The sequence below is a fragment of the Dermacentor variabilis genome, unplaced genomic scaffold, assembly GCF_050947875.1.
Source record: "Dermacentor variabilis isolate Ectoservices unplaced genomic scaffold, ASM5094787v1 scaffold_12, whole genome shotgun sequence".
NCBI classification, from domain to species: Eukaryota; Metazoa; Arthropoda; class Arachnida; order Ixodida; family Ixodidae; genus Dermacentor; species Dermacentor variabilis.
The window spans coordinates 35,212,305-35,232,856 of record NW_027460280.1 but is presented as its reverse complement, the minus strand read 5'-3'; the positions used below and the strand labels follow the sequence as shown (position 1 = coordinate 35,232,856).

Here is a 20,552-nt window from a genome sequence, read left to right as displayed (position 1 = left end):
CATCAAGCCTTGGCTCATGTTAAAAAATAACCCTAGGCAGTGAAATTCATCTACAGCTACCACATTATGGCAGCTCCCATAGCTGGATTGCGATTTTGGAATCGGCAACCAGCGCTGAAACTTCGCATGCCAACAGCAGTACCATAACACACAGCCTAGTGGGTGCAAAAAACAGTTTCTGTAGGATGTGCTTCGATTTTGCGTCAGCAAAATGACCGCTCATCTTGAAGCACATGTGTCCAGCGTCTGACCTAACTGGGCACAGGCGAGCTAGAATGTAGATGTGCTTTTGCGCCTCGAAACACGCTTTGCTAAGGACAGAGCTTGGCTGGACAAACCAAACGTTACCAAGCATTAAATATGAGCGTGCACCCTTCGTCGTTCAAGATATCGTACCATTTTTGTGGCATCCCTATCGAATGACATCAGCATATTTTAGTGAGACACTGAAACTGTTGTAGCGCTTCCTGGCCAGCACTGATTCCTTATAGTACAGCCCCATCATATCAATTTAACAGGGAAATAGTCACATTGTACATGGGTCATTCTACGCCAACTGTCCCAACCTTGGCGCTCGACCATCAGCAATTTCTTTGAAAAAAACTGAGGACTATCTATTTAAAGCAAGAAGTCCTTCTGTAAAACATTTTTGCGAAAAAAAAATTTTCAGCACCGCTAGGAACATGTGAAGTTTTTTAGAAAGCTCGAAAGTATGAGTCGTAAAACGCGTTGTCAAAAAATTTTCTCTTCTTAAATTAGGCGAGCACACAATTTCCCCTTGAGAATGAAGATAGGCTTTTCACTTAAAAATGGTGTAATCGATCTTTACGTTTCCCTGAGTTTTTTATACGGCACTAAATATGCAAAATTTGGTGCATATTGGGAATTTTTTTGCAGAAAGATAACTCTTACCGAAAGGTCAAATTTCATAGTAACTAATTGCCAGCAAGTTGTACTGTAAGCAAAAAATAATTTGGGATGAATATAACGTGAAATGGCATGTACAGCTGGCGACAAAGTTGCAAGAAAGTTAGCTTTAGCCTATGTTTAGTCATAAATTTAGCGTTGAGGTGGTCGGGGTAAAAATACGCTAAATAGTGTATTTATTAGAAAAATCCATTGTCTACAAACTGAGAAACTTTTATCAAATTACTTTTTGTTTTAGGCAAGAACAAAAATTTTTGAATTTGCGTTATACCGGTCTCTGTGCTTGCATGTGTTTCCCTTCATAGGAAAGCATCGTAGCGGTAAGTAAAACTTGCACAGACGCAAAATTTCCTGAGTTGATGGAGGAACATCCACACAAGATAATCAGCTCCCCAAGTTTTTACTTGAGTGCTTTATTAGAATTTATTAGCCTAGCCAATAAAAAACGCGAGCCCCAATAGAGCGCATTTAACTGGATGTCGCCGTACACTGACGGCCTGCATAGCGTCGTCATGTGGCATTGGAAAGTTACGCCGGTGAGTACAGAGTGCAGTTACGTACACTAATATATAGAAATGGGTGAAAACTTTGTGAATAAGAAAACACTTTGTTGATTTATTACGGCAAATATGTAGCAAACATCAGCCAACACAATCGTGTTTTTACAACCATGTTGGCAATGATGTTAGAGGAGTGATGTTGAAGCGTCATTAAATGTTTTGGCATGCTTAAGTTCAAAGTACTGCATTTAAAAAGATAATGGAAAGAAATAAATACCTTTAGTTGCTCGCCCTCTCTGTCTTTCTTGTAGTTAAATGTTAAATTCAGACCGAATGAGGCAGTCCGATGACCTTTGTGAAGCGCAGGATTTAACATCCAGTTTTCGATAAATGAAGAAAAAAATGGGAAGGCTCGTTCGAGTTATCGACTGTAAAAAGGTTGCACCTCAAATCAGCAGTTCTGCAGCTCGCCGGAGCAGATGGGCGCGAAGCTTGAACTTGCACTGTTACGAACCGCCGGAATTGTGTGCCGGTATAAAGCAAATTCAAAAATTTTTTTTTCTTGCTTAAAACAAAAAGTAATTTGATAACAGTTTCTCAGTTTGTAGACAATGGATGTTTCTAATAAATACACCATTTAGCATATTTTTATCCCGTTCACCTCTATGCTAAATTTACGACTGAACATAGGCTAAAACTAACTTTCTTGTAACTTTATCGCTAGCTGTACAGGCCAGTTCACGTTATATTCGTCGCAAATTATTTTTCGCTTACAGTACAACTTGCTGGCAATTAGTTACTATGAAATTTCACCTTTTGGTAAAAGTTATCCTTCTGCAAAAAAATTCCCAATATGCACCAAATTTTGCATATTTAGTGCCGTATAAAAAACTCACGGAAACATAAAGATCGATAACACCTTTTTAAAGTGAAAAGCCTATCTTCATTCTCAAGGGAAAATTGTGTGCTCGCCTAATTTAAGAAGTGAAAATTTTTTGACAATGCGTTTTACGACTCCTACTTTCGAGTTTTTAAGAAACTTCACATGTTCCTAGCAGGGCTGAAATTTTTTTTTTTTTTTGCAAGAATGTTTTACAGAATGACTTCTTGCTTTAAACAGATAGTCCTCAATTTTTTTCAAAGAAATCGCTGATGGTCGAGTGCCAAGGTTGGGACAGTTGGCATGGAATGACCCACATGTTAGAAGTAAATGCCATTCAGGTAAAATCTTCAGTACTTGAACGAAAGGTGCCCAAAGTGGGTACCCCAAGATTGTTTTAATCCTGAAACAGCTGCCTGCTGTGGTGGCGCAGCAGCTATGGCGTCCTGCTGCTGAGCATGAGGTCGCACCAAGATGAACTTGATTCACAAACTGTTGCAAGCAAAGCATAACCTGCCTTCGTGATTTTCATCGTATTTGTATATATACAAGAATGTAACCAATGCAAGGTGCAAGGTTAGCAACAAGGCCACGGAATGGGGCTAGGAATGGTTGAGGACGGATGGTTTTATATTAATGGACTTTCATCAACACAACTTGACCTCAAACTTACTTTCCAGACGTAAAATTGTGGTAGTTATGGCAACCTTTGTACAGCGCTAGGATCTTATTTACTTCGTCTATTCTTTCACCTGAAAAGTAAAGAAAAGGTAATGCAAAGAGCAATTAGGTAGTTCTTCACCCTTGTATAGATTGCAGTGGGCAGGCATCATTTTGGCTAACACGTATGTGACCATAAATCTACAAATACAACATAAAGTGCATACTGCCCAATAACCACAATCCCCACATTTTCATGTAAACCATGCGATGTAAATCAGCATTACACAACCTACAGCTTTGTCATAATCCCATTTAAGATTGTCTGAGCTCAATGCAAATTTAGCATGTATTGCATAGTCCTATGCAACTGCCACAGACTGAAATTTAATGAAAATTGTCCTAAAATATAACTTTACATTTTGCCATATATAAGGTGCACCCCTGGGGGATGAATAAAAACTGTGGGGAGGAACCTCAGCTCAGCCACGTTTTGTGGCTTCCAAAAGGCTAGCAGCCGGTGTCAACTGAGTGGTCACTGGAGAAACTGCAGTTTTGAAACTAGGTTTGCACAGCAAGAAAAAGCACCCGTGCCACACGTCGACTACTGTAAAAAAGCTTTAATTCCAGACTTTTCTATGTGCCAAAATATATATTGCAGATGCCACTACGATGGCAACTATAATGGCTATGAGAAGAGTCCAGTGGCTGATAAAGGAGGCACTATATTAGTGATACTAAATTTCGACTGGGAAAGCACGCCACCTGACCACAGTGAGAAATAAAGGCACAGAGAAGCGACCATGTATGCTTTGGACACTGAAGTCTAACCCTTACCAAGCCCATCATCAGAGAGTGACATATCATTCCTTCTCTGATGCTGTTAATGTGAGACCTCTGACCACTGCTTTCAACAACAGTCATTGAGCTAGACAGAAAGGCTGTGCCCACTTAAACACAAACCTTAATGGGCACTATTGCACAGCTGCTGTGTGCCACAGCAGCTAAGTGTATGGTTAACATTTTTTATGTAAAACTCATACAACATCATAGTTGAAGTTCTATACTCTTTAGTGATGAGAAGCTCCTGCTGCATTTGACCGAATTTCATCAGGACATCAGTTTTCAGACAGTTTCCTGCAATAGTGGAACTGCTAAGCCATAAGAACAACTTTCTGATAGGTCACTAGATAAAGCTGGTGGATGTGCTTGTGTGATGCTCTGTTGCAAGTTGAAAAGCTCAAAGGTACTGGTCGGCGAAAGTGCTGCATTCTGGACAATAGGCTAAAATAGGCCAATGGTTTGTTTAAAAAAACATACACATATGCAGTGGTAAGGAAGAGCCACATTTCTGAAACATGAAGCTCATTTTTCTTACTGTGTTTTTCCACCTAAATCTGAAGTAAGAAAAACTATCCTTCCACTGCTATGCAAAACTTTCTTAACTCCAAGCTGTTTTATGAACTAAAATTATTCAAGAATGCCACTTTCTTAGTTTCAGCTTAATTTCAGCTTTTAGGCACTGTGTAAGATGGAAGCATTAGTGTCAGTTAAAGAATTGTTTTTTTTTTTACAAAATAAAAAGGAAATTAAATGAATAACAAGACAAACAAATCCAGTTACATTGGGTCTTCCTTGGACAATGTAATGCATAAGCTTTGCAGGGCATCCTTTAATTTAGAAACAATATATTTTTTCCAAGCAAGTGCATGTATCAGCCAACAAACTTCTCAAAACTGGCCCAGAATAATTAAATGTGACAAAGAGGTTTATAAAAATGGTGTTAATATACCCTTTAAAATTATTCAAAACCCTGGCTGGTACTTCAAAATTTCCCTTTTCATACACTGTGTCCTCCCAGTTTAGTGTATTTCTAATTCCACCAGAAACAGTGTCTCTTCCTCTCCTCGCATCTTGAATTCTGACTGTTCAATGAGTTCAGTTTGCTCATGCAAATTCCGACAATTCTGCCCACGCTTCACATGGTCCAGTGCAAACAAATGTTTTGGGGCATAATCAGTAGCAGTCACAAGAGCACTCTTCCTCCCCTGTTTGATACTTTCAGCACAGGCGAAGTTTTGAGGAAAGGTTGCGAAAAATTCTTAAACACTCTCCACAGTTGGTGGAGAATGTTCTTGCTTTCTTATTTTTAAAAATTCATCAGTCAGCAGCAACAAACAAAAACCTAATCATTTATAAATTGTCTACAAATCTCCTTGCAGCTACTAACATGTACTTCAGCAAGCTCAGAGTCAGAGGAGCAACAAGTCTCTTCTGGACTGCAAAACAAAAGGAAGAAGGCCCTAGCAAGCTTCACTCGAACTTCATACATATTAAAGAAAAAAAACTATGTGGCTCTTGTGCCTCTATGAAAAGGGTGAAAATGAATAAGAAACATATCTGCTAATCTTCATTGTGTTTGTCGCAACTGACACAAGAGAGACGCCATACCCACTAAGTCCTTTTAAAGGGCCCCTCACCAGGCTCCATAGCAAATTTTGGTTATACACTGGAAGTTGTTACGTGTCCTCTAGGGAGCACTCTGCCGCAAAAAATTTTTCAAATTGGCTCATTAACAGCCGAGATAGAAATATTTCAGTGCCGCGAACCCATGATTTCAGCAGGCTAGCTCCACGGCCCAGCGAGACACTCTCTCCACTCACCCCGTCTATCCTCCGCAAGTGAAATTCCTTCCGTACGTTCTCCCATACTGGACCTTGAGGATCGCACGACGCAGACGTCATGGGGCCCGCCTTCATTTTTTTTTCTCCTCGACTTTTTTATTTTTTTCCGGCGCTGCACACTTCCGCTGACGGTGTTGCGTGCGAACTGTTATTGGCTGTTATCGTTTCGCGCAGCGCATGATTTTGCGTGCTGTGCACAAGGACACATGACTAGCAGTATAATTCAGTGCTACACGAATACTGAGGCAGACACAAGCGGATCGCAGAGCATGATCACGCGCTGGAACACAGTAGAAAATGGCATAGTTTCGGTACCTGTGCACGTGACTGCACGACCGTGGGAACAAGCAGAGGAAGCGGAAGTATATCTCGCTTGCTTCGGTGTGAAGTAAAACAAAAAACACGCAGACATTCCGTTTGCGTGTTTTATTATTTCTCTAAACTTCAATTCGTCAATTCAAGCAACAGATCACATAAATAACAGATGTTGCCTTGAGTAATTCTCGAAGTCACGTGTCTCGATGACTGACGCCACACTGCACACATGAGTATGTAGGCGCAGGGACACGAGTACGTCACTGTCTGGCTTGGAGCGCAGTTGCCGCGAGGGAAAGGAAAAACGGCGTTCGGATTGAAATTTCAGACCTTTCCGCGGCACCTAGCGATGTAATACTTTGCAAACACAATCATTAGCACACATTGTATGCTCTGTGCTTGTCAGCTCAAAATGGCCAGATGTGGTGAGGGGCCCTTTAACTTCCCAGTTTGTTACCACTGTTTCTGCTTGCAAGCTTGTTTGTTGCTTAAAACATTCATCCATCCTCAAATGTTAATGCCACAGTGAAATTAAAACATACTTGTAATGCGGTAGGACTCATCAGGCGTAACTCCTGGTGGTGCAAATGAATATGAGGGTAACATGTAACTGTAGGTGCGGGAATCACAGTTGTTTTTGCAGTTGAAGCCCCTTGTTGTTCGCTTGATATCTAGAATGGCAATTGCAACATTGTTAGGGCCACAAGAAAACAACATAAAGGCAGCAGTGTGGACAAGGTGGAGGGGCACAGCCTTCGTAAAAAGTTTTGCAGTCACTCCAAACAAAGTTTATTGCTGGGCCCTGTTGTAGGGCTCACAGCGACCTCTGCACAGTTAGAGTTCAATTGCACAGAAAGGTGTGCAGCAGTGTACTTTTCAATGTTCGGGGCTTTGGAGCAATTGAAGTTCTACAGGGTTTCAGAACACAGTCCAATAGTAGATATGGTCACGCAATGTAAACGCAACCCAATTGAGCAACCACTTTAGCCTGCATTGTACTTGTTCATAACTGCCAAATGCTTTGCATCTTGGATACTGGTGAGGCTGTCCACAAGTACCAAAATATTGTTGCATAACAGTTCAAAAGTTTTCACAGCACACAAATAATTAGCATGGACGGCGCTAGACATTCTGTAATAGGGAGGCACCAGAGATTTTCATGAGGTGTAGTGTTTAGAGCATTTGTTTCATGATGAATAGCCGCTGCAATTCGTTCCAGCAATAACAGAGAGCTGTGTAGTACCTACAAAATTTGTGAGTGGTTATGATCAATTTGTATATAGTACAACGTCTTCACTGCTACAATCTTGATTGTTTTACATGCTAGGTACCAACACATGTTACCATTTTGTGTAAGCTTTTTCAGCAATAGTGGGAAAACACCAGGCAGAAAACTTGAAGTGGGTTCCACTCCAAGCCGCCTATGGCTTTGTTTAGAATTTGTACAGACAGTTGCTATATGTGAACCATAGGTGGATTGTAGCAGCAGAAATTGTAGAACACGGACACAGAAAGGAACAAACAGACACGGACATAGCTGCAGCTCAGAGTACTGGCAAATTGTGTTCTACAATTTCTGCTGCTACAATCCTTGAAGAATAAAGCCACTAGCTCTGTTAAACAACCATAGGCGCACGTTTCAACTGCTTTACATCACATGTATGACACCACTACAGCCGGAGATCATGCATAGATCTGTCTCATCTGACCATGCTTTCAAAAGAAAGCGAGTTGCATGCTGAACTTCTACCTCATCCTGTCTTGCTGCTATAAACCAACAAATGATGCTTGCTGCCTGTCATTCAGTGTTGGCCAACGACATATAGCCAGAAACTTTGTACTCCATACCAAAACTCGGCAAGAAAAAAACACGTTTTCTGGTATGTTGCTTGTAGACAACATTCGTCTAAAGGGTTAATATTACATTTGCATTGCATATCAGATCTGCTCACAACTATCACCATGTGGTGCATCTACTGAATAAGATAATTTCTAGCCAAACACAGGTGTACCAAAGCATACTCATTTAAGTTGCCATTTAAGAATAGCTGACTTGACCTGTAGTGTGGTCAGGATGTACAAATGCAGATGTGGCTAGGAAATACAAGAGACATGTTCTGGTCAGTTTTTAAACATCAGTACCCCTTGTTGTACTCCTGTTGTCACGTGTCAAGCTGCTCAGAAAAATATATAACACCTCCAATACATTTGAACTTGACTAAAATGAAAGGTTCTGAAAAAAACTAGAGGGAACTCCGGCCTTAGTAGACAGTTTTAGTCAGGCACGTACCCAAGGGGGGGCCCGGGGGGGCCCAGGCCCCGCCCCCTTATCCGCCCAAAGCACCACTCCTTAGACACATTCCTAAAGCTTTGACAAATCAATCTACTTGGCGGTCAACATTTTGCTGCCCTTTACAGCGAAAACAGTGTATGACTAACTTCCGTAGTTTTTTTCGGTGTCCGTTAACAGAAAAAATCATGATGTGGGCCAATCCTGGTGATAGTGGAAAAAGGGTCCAAGATCAATGGCACATACCCCTGTGGACTCGGGAGCCTATAACGCGCCCTTTGGAATCTTTGGGATGGGCCCACATATGGGGAGTGCTTAACGCCTGCTTCACCTCCACCGCAGGTCGGCCCGGCACTGCACTACCTTCGAGATGGACCCACGTAAGGGGAGCGCTTAACCCTTTGACGGTCAATAATGTAAATATACGGCGCCGCGAACAAGTCCGAAAATGGTCAATGCCATATATTTACGGCGCCGTCTGTACATTTAAAAAGCGCGCCAATTTCCTAGCTTTTCCTTTTCTGTCATGTGCTGCCACTATGTGGGGATACAGGGAATTTTTTTCGCACGACTCCCTCTCTTGGTTTTCGTTGCATGGTTTGCTTTAATGCTAGCTTGCTCCCACGCATCTATATACTACCGCTCGCGCATTGGCAAGCGCGCGGCCGGGCGGCTGTTTGGATTTTGTTTCGCGGGCGGTTTTGGCTTTTTGCACTTGCAAAACTGATGGCTATCTCGTTCCTAATCGCTCAAAGGGCGACTGCTTGTTTCTCGCTCGTTTAGTGATCACAGGGGTGCGCATAAGAAGGATGCCGCTGTGCATGCATTTCCTTTTCTTTTCTTTTTTAAGGCTCGCGAAAACTAATTGCCCTAGCTTGTTGGTGATAAGATGAAGATTAGCAGAAGTTTGTCACACGTGTTGCTTTTTTTGATGGGCACAAGCAGTTTTCTTGAGTGCGCGCACCTATGCAGTTCGATTACGCTATGGACGTTTGTATTAGTGTAAGAGCAGGAACATTTGAGGCTTGCGAAATATTCTTGTGTGCGGATTTTTAAAGCCTTGAACTATGTGCTTAAATATGCATCAAATTTTTAATTCGGATAAGTTTATTTCCTTTTTTATTGTTGTTATTCATGAATGAAGAGTGCATATATACCAACGCAAAATATTTTTTTCTCACTTTACAGTCACCCTAGAAAAATTACAGTAATTTTTTTCCGAATTATGTCCCTAAGAAGAATCGGAATCTGCAATAAAAAAAAATCGACCCTGGGCAGTCGCATATGGCGAAAAAAATCGACCCTCAAAGGGTTAACGCCTGCTTCACCTCCGCCGCGGTTGCGCCCGGTATTGGAATATCTTTGGGATCGGCCTACGTATAGGAAGTTCTTAATGCCTGCTTCACCCACACTGCGGGTCGGCCCGGCATTGCACTACCTTCGGGATGGACCCACCTGTGGGGGGCGCTTAAAGCCTGCTTCACCCCCGTCGCGGGTGGGCCCAGTATTGCAAGATCTTCGGGATCGGCCTACGTATTGGGAGTTCTTAATGCCTGCTTCACCTCCACCACGGGTTGGCCCGGCATTACACTACCTTCGGGGTGGACCCATGTGTGGGGAGCGCTAAAATGCCTGCTTCACCCCCACCGCGGGTGGGCCCGGTATTGCAATATCATCGGGATCGGCCTACGTATGGAGAGTTCTTAATGCCTGCTTCACCTCCACTGCTGGTCGGCCAGGCATTGCACTTCGGGATGGACCCATGTGTGGGGAGCGCTTAACGCCTGCTTCACCCCCGCTGCGGGTGGGCCCGGTATTGCAATATCATCGGGATCGGCCTACATATGGAGAGTTCTTAATGCCTGCTTCACCTCCACCGCTGGTCAGCCAAGCATTGCACTTTGGGGTGGACCCACGTGTGGGAAGCGCTTAGCGCCTGCTTCACCCCTGCCGTGGGTGGGCCCGGTATTGCAATATCTTCGAGATCGGCCTAGGTATGGGGAGTTCTTAATGCCTGCATCACCTCTACCGCTGGTTGGCCAGGCATTGCACTTCGGGATGGACCCACGTGTGGGGAGCGCTTAACGCCTGCTTCACCCCCGCCACGGGTGGGCCCGGTATTGCAATATCTTCGGCATCGGCCTAGGTATGGGGAGTTCTTAACACCTGATTCACTCCGCCGCGGGTCGGCCCGATATTACACTATATTCAGGCCGTCCGGCAGTGGATGTGAAACACTTTGCCTTTCGGTTGAGAGCTTTGACTGTCGTCAGCTTTCGCTGCCATTCCATCTTCATGGAGTGGAATAGTTGTCAATTTTTTCACTCCTTTTGGAGGGCGGTAGTTATCAGCATCTCCTGGGGTGTGGAGGCCAGTTTTGTCATCGATTCGGTGCCTGCACGATAAACTCAAGATGAATTCAGTTGTCACTATCTACTGCAGCAGGCAGGGCGTCGTTTATTGTTTCAATTATAATATTTTTATTTATTTATAATGCTCAACACAATATTTATGTCACCATCGATTCAACGATCACGCGCATCCCTGTTGCTTCGTTAGTTCAATGTTCTTTGTTTAGACTAATCCAGGGGCCAGGAAAGGGATTCGGTTCATAGTCGGCTGGTCTGTAAGCTCGTGAAACAAGTTGTGGCCAGGAAAACGCCAGTTGCGCTTAACTTTTCTTTTTGCTTCCTTATTTCCTCGAGTGACACCTCACTGCGACGCTGGCAGATCCTCGGAACCATATATCAGCGGTATGGGTTAGATAAGGTGGAAAATAAGATATTGCAAAAAAGTGCTCATCATCAGACCCTGCAATAACCCTTAAACCCATAAACAATATGACTGTCACCTGTTACCCTGTGTGGCTTTTCCCTTTTTGTACAGCACATTTCAAGCAAAGTTGGCAACTGGAAACAAGAGTCGCAATGAGATGAGAAATTAAGCGATCTACTAAGCGAGAAAGCCAAGGCAACAGCCAAACAGGGAGGAAAAGTGAAAATTTTTTGCGAAAATATTTATGGATCAACATCTTATTTAGAATGGAAGTAGAGAAAACGCCGCCGGAACTGGAGAATAATTCCGTGTGTTTTGAATTACGCTTTTACAGTTATCAATCGAGCCACCTGACGTAGCCACTTCCCTGCTGTACTAAAGGACGGGGGGTTATAACCTTCCAAGGTGGGCGCAGTATGTCTAGAACCGCAGCGTCCTGCGCTCTATGCGGTTGTACGAGACTGGTGACCACGCATTGTAACACAACTTCCAAAAAAGAACGACACGAGTTGGTTTTGCTACTTGGTAGAGCAGTAAACGAGGGATGCAAAAGAACTGTGACTGTTGCGCAAATATACATTTATCTGAAGTTCTTCCAGGGCTAACTCAAAAAACGTTACTAGAAATCTTTATTTTGCACTCTTGCTTGTTAACTTGTTCTTGGCAAGGTTCTTCCCGTGCACCTTTCATGCGCGAGTCCATTTGACGTGGTTCTTTGTTTGCCAAGTAAAGAAGAAGTGTATCTCACAGGCGTACCTGTGAAATACACGTTATTTCAATTCTCTTTTGCGGCTTTACGCGTCTTTATGGCAAATGGTGGGCATTATTCACATTTGTACTAGTAAAAGTACCCTCCACCTCATTTGCATAGATATGTTACCTTGGGTTTCCCCCCCCCCCCCCCCCCCCCCCCCCCCCCCCCCCCGAAAAAAAATCCTGCGTACGTGCCTGGTTTTAGTTTAGCGTACGCTGCAAGCAGGCGCACTATCTTCAAAGCGATCTGCGATATGGACAAAGTGCGCCCAGTGCTGCCAGTAGCTTCGTATGCGCCGTGGTTTCGACGTTTAGTTCGTGTTGAAGTGAGAGACAGCATGAAGGTCAATTCGCTTGCACCTGCTGCCGCGCTTATCTTGCTTAATTTGCTATCACAATCAATGCTTCACCTTTTGGGTGAGAATGCTACTTTTTTGTTTTTTACTTTGGACATTCGTCAGTGCTCTTTGCAATAAAGTTGTCAGGCACAGTGACGAAAGTTTCGGAAGTGAAGCGTTTCGGATATTATGGACTTTGGATAAAACGGACGTTTTTTGTTGGATTATCAGGGTCCGTTGTAACGAGAGGTGACTGTATTGCATTATAAGTCCAACAATTTGCAATGATTATGCATGTGCACCGAAGCTTATTGCCTTCATGCATTTAAAGAAATGTGAGTGCTTGTAAGCTTATAAGTCTAATAGATAATGTCAAAAGAATGTCTGAAGCCACAAGCACGAAGATTAGCCAAATCTATGTACTACCCATTAATCTCCTGGTGGGTGAATGATCGCAGCACCAGGTAGCTAATTAATTGCAGCACCAGAGTGCCCTCTAGTAATTTTTGTAGAAACTTTGACTAAAACTACAGCTGACCTCTTAAAAACCATCAGAACAATGGCACTTGAGCATCTTATAATGCTGGCAAAGCTAACTAACACGAATACTACTGCAGCCGCTTGAATGCAGGGCAGCTGCTAGCTGCTAAAGTCAGGGTGTCTACCAAGTTGACATTTTCAAATTCCCTGAGTTTTCCAGGTTATCCCTGAGCGACACAGAACTTTATTTTATGTCAAGACAGGCTGCCACCACATCGCCCGATGCTGCCACTCTCAAGTAAGCATTTAAAAAAAGAAACTTAATCTAGTTTTAATACTAAGGAGTAGTGCTTATTTTATTCGAAATAGAAAACTGAAGGTAGGGGATATTAAAATGAACAGCAAATAAAATATCCTCGAAGAAGAAAAATTATAAAGCCCATTGTAAATCGAGTTGGAACACTTTCAATACGAATAAAAAGATGCATACAGAAGCAAATATTTTCGAAAATGAGCTATTTCTATCAAGTGACAGCAAGATCATTGATATTAGGCCGGAACTTTGTCACAAGTGAGATCTTCTCAGCAGTTGGAAAGTCAACCTCAACTCTCCTCACATACTCTTAGCCCATGCACAATGCCTGTTTTGTGTTTCACTGCTTTCAAGAGTTTATCTTGGTTTGGATGAAGGTCACCTGCACCTTTGCGTCAGCGAAAACTTTGCTTTTTGAGCTCAAGCTCCTTCAAAGAAGAGGCGGCACAGTTCCTTTCTCGATCATTCCTTAATGCGACGGTCATTTCTGTTCTTGTCCTCGTTCCGCCGGGTGTTCGCCCCACGGTCCATTTGAAGCATCCTCTTGGGCAGTTGTACGGTCAACGTCCGATTTTTCGTACTTCCTAGGGGCCACGAAAACGTCCGAAAAACCAAATCAGGCTGCCCGAAAAAAATGAATGCGTCTTTTACTGCCCTTAAGGACTCAAATCCTCATAGGCACGTACCAAAACGCTCTGAAGACCTGCCAGTACATTTATTAAGCATATCGGTGCTCGTACTGCGACAGTAGATGGCGAGTGCACGCGTGTATAATTATGGAATACGTACTGTGACGATTGCCCCCTTCCCACGCTTAAGCTTCACCGCAAGACTTCACGTACGCTTCACCGCGTAACATTGCAGTGTTGAGGCGAAGCTGCCTTTCGGGAACCGGCTTTATGCAACGCGCCATGCTTTCTCAGCTTCGAAGACAATCGCGAGGATTACAGAGGCAGAGTCGGTGCTATTACTGACAGCGGCGAATTCTTTCAATGAAAAACACGGCACCGAACGGCAAGAACCTTAACAGCGAACGTCGAAGAAGCTAAGCCTAGCGTTGCCGCGGTGGTGGCTACGGCTGCCAGCGGACCTGCGTGCGAGAGCGCTGGTTCGACGCGGCGAGATAAAACGACGATGTTGGCTTTAATTAATGCCGATTCGGTCCTGCGGTCACGGCAAAACGACCGGAAAATCGGACAGCGAAGGGTTCTCGCGTCTGAAATTACACACGTTCTTATACACTGACTCTCCCTGTATTTCCCACTTCCCCTTCCCCAGTGAGGAGTAGCAGGCTAGAGACACGCTCTCCAGGAGAGCGTGTCCGTCAGCATTATCGGGCATTTTACGAAAATCGGGTGTTGACTGTACACTGGCACCTTCTCCAGCCGACCACACGGCGTCAAGGACAACTCGTTACGATTCCTCTCTTTTACTCGAGCCAGCAGTAGGGCGACTTTCGTTCCCTTTCAATAAAATGACAGCTAATTTTCCCTGATTGAAGCAAAAATTCCCTGAGTTTTCCCCGAGTTTATCCAGACTATTCAATATCCCTAAGAATTACCGGTTTTTCCGGTTAGACACCCTGTAATGTGAGAAAAAGGCATCACAATCCTGGAACTGACGATGCTGAAGATAAGGCTGTTTACCACTCACCAATGACTCTTATCTGATCCACAAGGTGGCTGTTGATTCTGGTCACCATTTCATCAATGCTGATATTGGTGGGTAGTTTGAGGGACACCACTTGTCGCACAGCAGAGACTCCTTTGTCTGTACGAGCTGCACGCTGAAACTTCACATTTTGTGGAATGTCTATGTGCTCCTTCTGTATAAGCTGCCCCTTGTACAAAGCAGTGAGCAGGTCTTCCTCTATTGTCTTGGTTCCTGGATTCCTGTCAAAGCATTTACAAATCACTCATCAGGAATTGTGCTTTAGGGTTGGCACCAGCAAGTGACAATGTTTTGTCATAAGTGCCATGTGTAGAAGATGCTATATATAAAAGCTTAAGCTATATTATTAATAAATCTTTTGAGTTCCACTTTCAGATCACAGAAGTTAATGTAATTTTCCTTTTCATAGAAAAACAATACTTTAACATTCAAGGAGGTATACATATTCAAAATTCAGTAGAGAGGAGGAGCAAGTCATCTCTCAATGATATGTTTAATCTGCTGGCTGTGCTATAGATTACACAGCTCAACGAAGAACACAGCTCAATGGATAACACAGCCCTAGGGGCGCTCTAGAGTACATTATTTCTCCAGAAACACTTGGAGACTTGCCCTGTGTATGCAGACAGCTGAACCCCTCATGTTTCCACAACATCAGCAGTCATGAAGCCTACAGTAGACTACAGATCATCTTTAACATCAACGTGGTATTTTGCAGGGCTAGTGAATCAGGGCTAGTGCAATGTTATGCTGGCCGAATCAGTCAAACTTCAACAACAATGGAATTAACAACTATCCGAGAGGTACTAAGACAAATCTTTATCGGTGTACTGCATCAATGGACACAATATTTTCAGATTCTAAGTCGTCCCTGCAAGGAGTTGGATGTCACATGGAGAGGAGCAAACAAGCAACTTGCCATAGACACAGATTTTTTGTATGCCAAAGGACACAAAAAGGGCCCCATTATAGTGTTTGTTCGAGTGAATACCAAATTTTAGGCAATAAGTTTGCAGATGAGGCAGCAAAGCTTCCACATACAGATGCGTTGTGCCACTGCTCTTCTGCGTAATACGAAGCACCTCTATTCTGAACTTGGCAAAATCCTGTTATCACTAAGACTGCACTTTCACATTATGCCCAGACTTAACAACCAGGATTCCACCAATCACAAAGCGAAGTGACAAAACTTCACAGGACAGAATCAGACTTGGGGTAAAGTTTACCGAACGGTATTTTCACAAGTCGTGAAGATGACCTTGACTGTAAGGCATGAGAGATTCCAGAAACAATTTTGTGCATCCTCTGCAACTTCTCTGATTATAGCACAGAATGGAATGTCAGACACTCAATGCCATGTTGCCTTGTTGGAACGACAGAGCTCTTTTAGAAAGAAAGATTCTGGGGGTGCAAAATGACATTAAAAATTACCTATGAGCAGCAAGAGCATTCAGCGTTTTCAACAGATAGCAGCCCCACTTGACAGGTGCCTGTGTATTGTGACGTGCATAATGTAGCATACATATGTACAATGCACCATGCCCATAGTTCACTGTACTGTATCATCTGCACTCTCTCTGTTTGCTTTTCCATACCCTTAACCCCCTTTCTCACACAAAGCAGTAGGCCAGAGACAAACTCGTCTGGCTGGCTTATCTGTTTTTCTTATGTTAAATGATGCTCTCTTTCTCACTTGATACCAGCAGGCTAGGAAAAAAATGCACTGTTCTACAATTTAAAGAAAATGTGCGGATCCCACGTACTGAGGAGTTGGCAAAACCAAAAAATGTAGGCACGGTGAGTTGCTTATCAGCAGACGTATGATGGGTTTAAAAAGAACATGCACAATGGATGGGCTATTCAGTCGATGCATGCTTTTATCACAGGGTCGAAAAAATGTCTGTGTTCATGCTAGATTTCCTAGTCTTTCCCCCTACTGAGATCATTATTCAAATATTGGTGGCAATTAGGAATCTACGACACTATAACTGCAGCATTTTACTAATGCAAGAATGGGAGACTATGGTCAGCATTAGTATTTGGTGGCTAAAGTCAGACAAGTGCTCTTCAAAGCCAGCCTCAGTAAAGCTACATTGCCTGGCATCACCACTCAGTTCAGAGGAAGGTTTACATGGTTATTGAAAGCTGGCTTAGAAGATTTTTCCAAAACAAGTGCCAGAGATATATGCTAACTGCTTGTCTAAAGTTGATTTACCACTTCTCATGTCATTGCACTGTCTTGTGAGCTGTATATTTGAGATATCCTCAAAACAACCTTTACTGGTGTCTTGATAGCCTTTGGTTAGTGGCACCAAAATTAACTCTTACTTGATTGCTTTATTGTGTTATGCTTTATTTCAGTTATTGTTCAGACCTTCTTGATAGTTTATGGTAGAGCTAGGGACGTATTCTGTTAGCGTCCACCTAGTGGACTGACTGTTCATTTCGGCTGGTACTGAATAGCTGATTGGCTGGGCTGTGGCACGAGTAAGAACAAAGCTTGTGCCCCCACCCTGCCTCCTTCACATGTGTACTGCTCTAGCCAATCATTGGCGGCCAAAATGGACAGTCCACTAGAAGGACACTATGTTTCTGAATCATTTTGTGTAGTTCTAAATAGAAGCACCCATGATCATAATTTGGATATGGAGAGACGTGTGCAACAACCCTGACATTCAACAACTGCCTTTTCTAAAGATGACTCTTTAAGAAGGTGTGCTCAACCTTGTTTCTATAATAACCAATTGGGCAATAAAAGTGGGTTTATAGTCCCCAAATGTGCAGTGTTGATACGTTAAAGGAAGCCCATAAAATACCACAGTATTTACCTGTGCTGTCCCAGTCTAATATCTTTATCGCATCACATATAAAATGACACCAAGTACAGGCAAGGTCACTTATTGAAAACCCGAGCATCACACATGATTACTTCATTATGTTTTGATATCCCCAATGACTGAATTTTTATTTATTTTAAAGTTCACCTAAAGACACTTTGGTGACGCAACTGTTATTGAAAGTGGACACAATAACCATGGCTTCTGGAATATTCAGTGAAGCCAAATGGTCATCACTAAGGGCTCTGGTGCAGACCAATTGCTTTGTAGAAACAATGCAGAAGCTTTAGCAAACTGAAATTTCCTTAAAAGATAAGTTTGTTTTATGGGCTAAACAAAGTTGCTTACGATAGTAATTTTCACTGAGAACTCCACAGCCTTTCTTCTTGAGGTCAATGAAGAACTTGGTGTATGATTCTTTATACACTGCAGAGTAAAGTGGTGAACTGACAGTGTTTGACAGCCAAGTACTTTGGCACACAGTTCAGCAAAGAGAAACACATGTGACTATAGCAAGAATAAGGCAAAATCTGAAAGTGCTAACTGCACGGCTGCACTGTTTATGTTTTCACGTCTGGTTAGATTAATCTGACCTCAAGCACTGTCCAGTGGTTGAGCAAAATCCAAGAGCTGAGGAAGAAACAAGGCACATTAAACCAAGTGTTGCTTTCCCGGGCAAGTACGGAGGTCTTGCGCATTCATATCAAACTTCTTATGTCTGTATATGCCCGTTCTGAGACGGTGTCATTGCTTGCATGCAAACTATCTTTTTTTAAATTGCGGGGTCAAATGTCATGAAACTTCACAGTGGGTTATGAGGGATGTGAACGTGAAGGGCTCGGGATTAATTCTGACCACTTGGGGTTCTTTCAATGTGCATTCATTTCAATAAGCATTCTTGCATTCCACCCCTATGGGAATGTAGCCACCACAACTAGGATCAAACAAACGACCTCATGCTCAGCAGCTCAACGCTATAGCCACTAAGGAGGGTGCAGGCAAACTATATGTATCATTCGCTATAAGTAGAGCCATCATAAGTTGTCTCACCTACACTTGTGAAGCAAGTTAAACACAGAACATGAATATGAGTTAACACTGCATTAGAGACATGCTCGCGCTGTAGCTTCATTCCATGTGTCCTCACCTGTGCCACTATTCAAAGTCATGCACTAATATGTGAAAGTGAACATGTATCAGGCAAGTGATGTCAGTGTTTGGAACCAGAAAATGCCCTACTTTCAAATTAGTAGTTAGGTACTTATAAGATGTCAAGCTGCCCTCACCTGGATGAGACACATGTACCTTAAATGGCACTCATGAGCACGAGACTTGGCGTCACAATATAATTTCTAGTTTCCGTCATCTACATCTAACTGGATGTTGCAACACATATTTCCGTTTTGTCAAGGGCATAGACATGCAAGAGCTGCGCCGCCTTTGCCTAATGGGGATTGCGCCTAGGTACTACAGAGGAGGTCACCCTTTGCTCCGTTCGTCCCTAGCAAATAGAAATGTGCACTATGTGAGAACAGGCGCCTAACTTCCGTTCGAACCAGATCACAGCGGTCAACAGTCTGTTATGGGGAAGCATAATATAAAACAAATTCACAGTAACGTATAACAAATTCACAGTAAACTAAGCCCCCACCTCCCCGCTTAGCGCCAGGTCACTGGAGGAACTCTCCACATCAGGCCTGGTGTTGAAGCATAGGTAAACAACAACTGCTGAAGAAGTGAAATGGGGAAATAATATAATAATGCAAATTTAAAAGAAGAAAAAGTGGAGAAGTCAATCAAACACGCATCCGAACAATGGATCTTCCAATCACGAGCACGGTGCTGTGACCGCTACACCACGAAAGACAAATGGAGGAGGGAGAGCTTATTCTGGAATATTTATCTGCGGTTACATAGTGGAGCTCGGCTAGGGACAAATGGGCCTAAATGTGTACTCCTCAATAGTACATAGGCGCAGTCCCTAAATTTGTCTCTCACAGCCACAGAGTAAGATAGACAGGAGTGCCAACTCCATTGCCGTGTAACACATTCACTCAGGACAAATCGTGAAATGGGGACACCGGATGTCTAGTTCACTTCTTTGCTCTCACCCTCCACTCCACTTCCTAGTATTTGCACATGCTTTCTCTCTTTCCGAGCCCGGCTGACTACCCTCTTGCGCAGCGCCATCTGCAGAGACATGTGGAAACCCTTTCACAGGTCCCTTCCATATGCGCATGCGCTATAGTGGCGAAGAACGGCGACGGCGGCGTGCATCGAGCTTGTCGCCTAGTACAAGCTTGGAACCAAGGCATCTCCATTTGACAGCAATCAAGCAAAAAATTATGTGCACATAAATAAAAAATTCAAGCAAACACATTCTTCTGCTTTTTCTGCATGTATGCAAATCATTTCCACATTTCCCTAGAGAAAGCAGACAAAAAATAAAGTGGTACGTAAACATACAGCAGAAGTACATTGTTTTTGACATCAGAACATCAGTGCGAAAGTGAAGATTATGTGCTACGTACTGTTTGTGTTTGGCGCTTTGTTTACTTTGTGTGCGGTATGTTTAATCATGCCTGAGAGAACAGTCTGTTGATACTGGTGCTTGAAAAAGTGGAACAGAAAATTAATTCCTGAAGTGTTTTGTGCCCTGCTATAAGTACGGATATGGCAAAGGGTGGGAGAAGTCTTCTCTGTTCACAGCACCATCTAATCCGCACTGCTGCAGCAGTCGCGACAGAAAATTCCTGGAAGTAAGCAACTGCTTACAGCAAAAGACAAAATATGAGTGCGACATTTTGAGCAGCACCCAATTTTTGATAAGTACTGCAGCAAACATAAAGGGAATGGCCCACTACACGAAAAGAAAGTACCCTGATCAATTTCGAAAGGAAGCTATTCCTACGATTTTTGAGGGAAGCCAGGTGCAACTCATTGTTGCTGAATGCCAGAAGCAACAACAAGAAGCTGATGTGAAAAGGCAGAAGGACAACAATTTGTCGATGACTGCACACACTGTAAGTTACTTACTTACTCCTTACTCACGCACAAGCCATAACGCGAATTTTCAGCCTTGCCTTCAAGATAATAATAATAATAATAATAATAATAATAATAATAATA

At 43.1% G+C, this 20,552-nt stretch overlaps 1 protein-coding gene across 1 annotated transcript in view; it reads right to left on the bottom strand.

Moving 5' to 3' along the window:
* Pus1 (Pseudouridine synthase 1) overlaps nt 1–20,552 on the bottom strand; it is a 34,447-nt gene that overhangs the window by 7,693 nt on the left and 6,202 nt on the right. Inside the window, exons 4-6 of the mRNA XM_075677067.1 lie at nt 14,569–14,807; nt 6,509–6,637; nt 2,981–3,059 (exon numbers count right to left, since the gene is read on the bottom strand). Coding sequence (XP_075533182.1) covers nt 2,981–3,059; nt 6,509–6,637; nt 14,569–14,807 — 447 coding nt within the window. The remainder of the gene's footprint in view (nt 1–2,980; nt 3,060–6,508; nt 6,638–14,568; nt 14,808–20,552) is intronic.